Source organism: Jaculus jaculus, chromosome 8, assembly GCF_020740685.1.
Source record: "Jaculus jaculus isolate mJacJac1 chromosome 8, mJacJac1.mat.Y.cur, whole genome shotgun sequence".
Lineage (NCBI taxonomy): Eukaryota > Metazoa > Chordata > Mammalia > Rodentia > Dipodidae > Jaculus > Jaculus jaculus.
In genome coordinates, this window is record NC_059109.1 from 100,113,004 (window position 1) to 100,114,656 (window position 1,653).

The 1,653-nt window shown below is 46.6% G+C and overlaps 1 protein-coding gene across 1 annotated transcript; it reads right to left on the bottom strand.

Moving 5' to 3' along the window:
- Nucleotides 1-826: 826 nt before the first annotated feature.
- Nucleotides 827-1,201, bottom strand: LOC123462980 (small EDRK-rich factor 2). The gene has a single exon (XM_045157749.1). The coding sequence runs from the start codon at nt 1,151-1,153 to the stop codon at nt 974-976; it is 180 nt and encodes a 59-aa protein (XP_045013684.1). The 5' UTR covers nt 1,154-1,201; the 3' UTR covers nt 827-973.
- Between the last annotated feature and the right edge of the window lie 452 nt (nt 1,202-1,653).

Genomic DNA, 1,653 nt, shown 5'->3' on the forward strand with positions numbered 1-1,653 from the left:
TGCAGCATCCCAGCAAAAGGTGGCATCAGCCATTTCCTTGCTCCTGAGCTGGAGATGGGGGCAGAGAAAGACCAAAAGGGCCCGAAGATTCAGATCGGTCCTTATGATAAAATGAAAACTAAGCACTTCAGCCCTGGGCACAGGGACATAAGCCCAGAACCACACAGAACCAACAGGGCATAGAAGAAAGGAGCAGAGGATAGCACAGGTTTCAATCCTGACTTTAAGGTCAAAAGAACTGGGAAGACAAAAACCACTTTCATTCCACGAGGAAGACAGAAGAGAATGTGAACACTTCAGAGCAGCTGACCACAGAAGTCCATGAGCAGCAGGATTTTTTTGGCCAACTTTCAAGCAGACAAACAAACTTAAGAAGAATGAGAAAGAGAGGCTTAAATTTAGGTCTTGGAACCTTCCCTCTTAGGCCCACCTCCACTCTTGGGGATGGTGTTCAAGGTCTCAGTGGGGGACAAAAATCACAGAAAAGTCTATAGTTCTTAAAAAGGATTCCTCTACCACACAACTGGTAGGCTTTCGTACTTGTCATAGTAAAATAAAGGCTGCTTCTGTGATGTTTCTAAGTCTACATATGCACAGACTCTTAGAAACCTATCTGAAGAGCTCTTCCCTTTTGTTGGGAAAGGGCAGTCACTCCTCCATCCCCATTCCCACCCAACCCCAGTCAAACCAGGCGCTCAAGGAATTACAAAGCTACTTTTAATACTTTGGGGTGTGCCCCACAGGAATAAAAAACACCGGGAAGGGGTAACCCTCTCACCCCCAGGAGTGGCCCAGAGGGAGAGAGGCTACCTGAGGGGAAGGAAGCACAGAAGGGACCCGCTGCAGACTCAGGGCAAAGGGAATGCCATGGGTGCTGGGACCTGTGAGCTCTACAGGAGGAAACGCGAGCATGGTGGGACTGGCTCCAGGCACACAGGCGAAGGGCAAGAGGGTTGGACACGAAGCCACAAAGCTACTTGGGTTCCTCCTTCTTCTCGTTTGCCTTTTTCTGCTTCTGCTGCATGATCTCCGAGTCCCTCTGCTTGCGGGCGGCAGCAGAAAGCCCATCATCTCGGCGCTTGCCCTTAACAGAGTCGCTCTGCTTTTTCATGTTCTTCTGGCGGGCGAGCTCGCGCTGGTTACCGCGGGTCATGGCGACGGCAGCGGCTCCGACCTGCCTCCGTTGCGTCCCCTCGCTCAGTCCGACCTATAATAACTACTCTTGCATACATACTCGGGGCTGTTTTTGATTGAATGTGTACAGTGTTTAGTTAAATTTTAGAATCTACCTGTATTTTATTCCACTCAGCCTGCTTGAATACTCCTATAGCAGGGAAACTCAACCCCTAAGAACATCTTTGTAGATACTCTGAGAGTCTTAAGAGCCACACCTAATACCTTAAGGTCCTACCCTGAAAATATATTACATCAAATCAATTGATACAGCTAAGAATACACAGCTAGCTAGAAAATCCAAGCATTAACTTAATCCAAGATGCAAAAATATATACATTATAACACAAGAAACACTAAAAAGCAAGACGATATAAATCCACCTAAAAGTATTAATGCATCAGAAATGTCCTCCAGTGAGAAAGAGTTAGAGGAAATGCCTGAGAAAGAGTTCAAAAGAATAATTATAAATATGTTCAA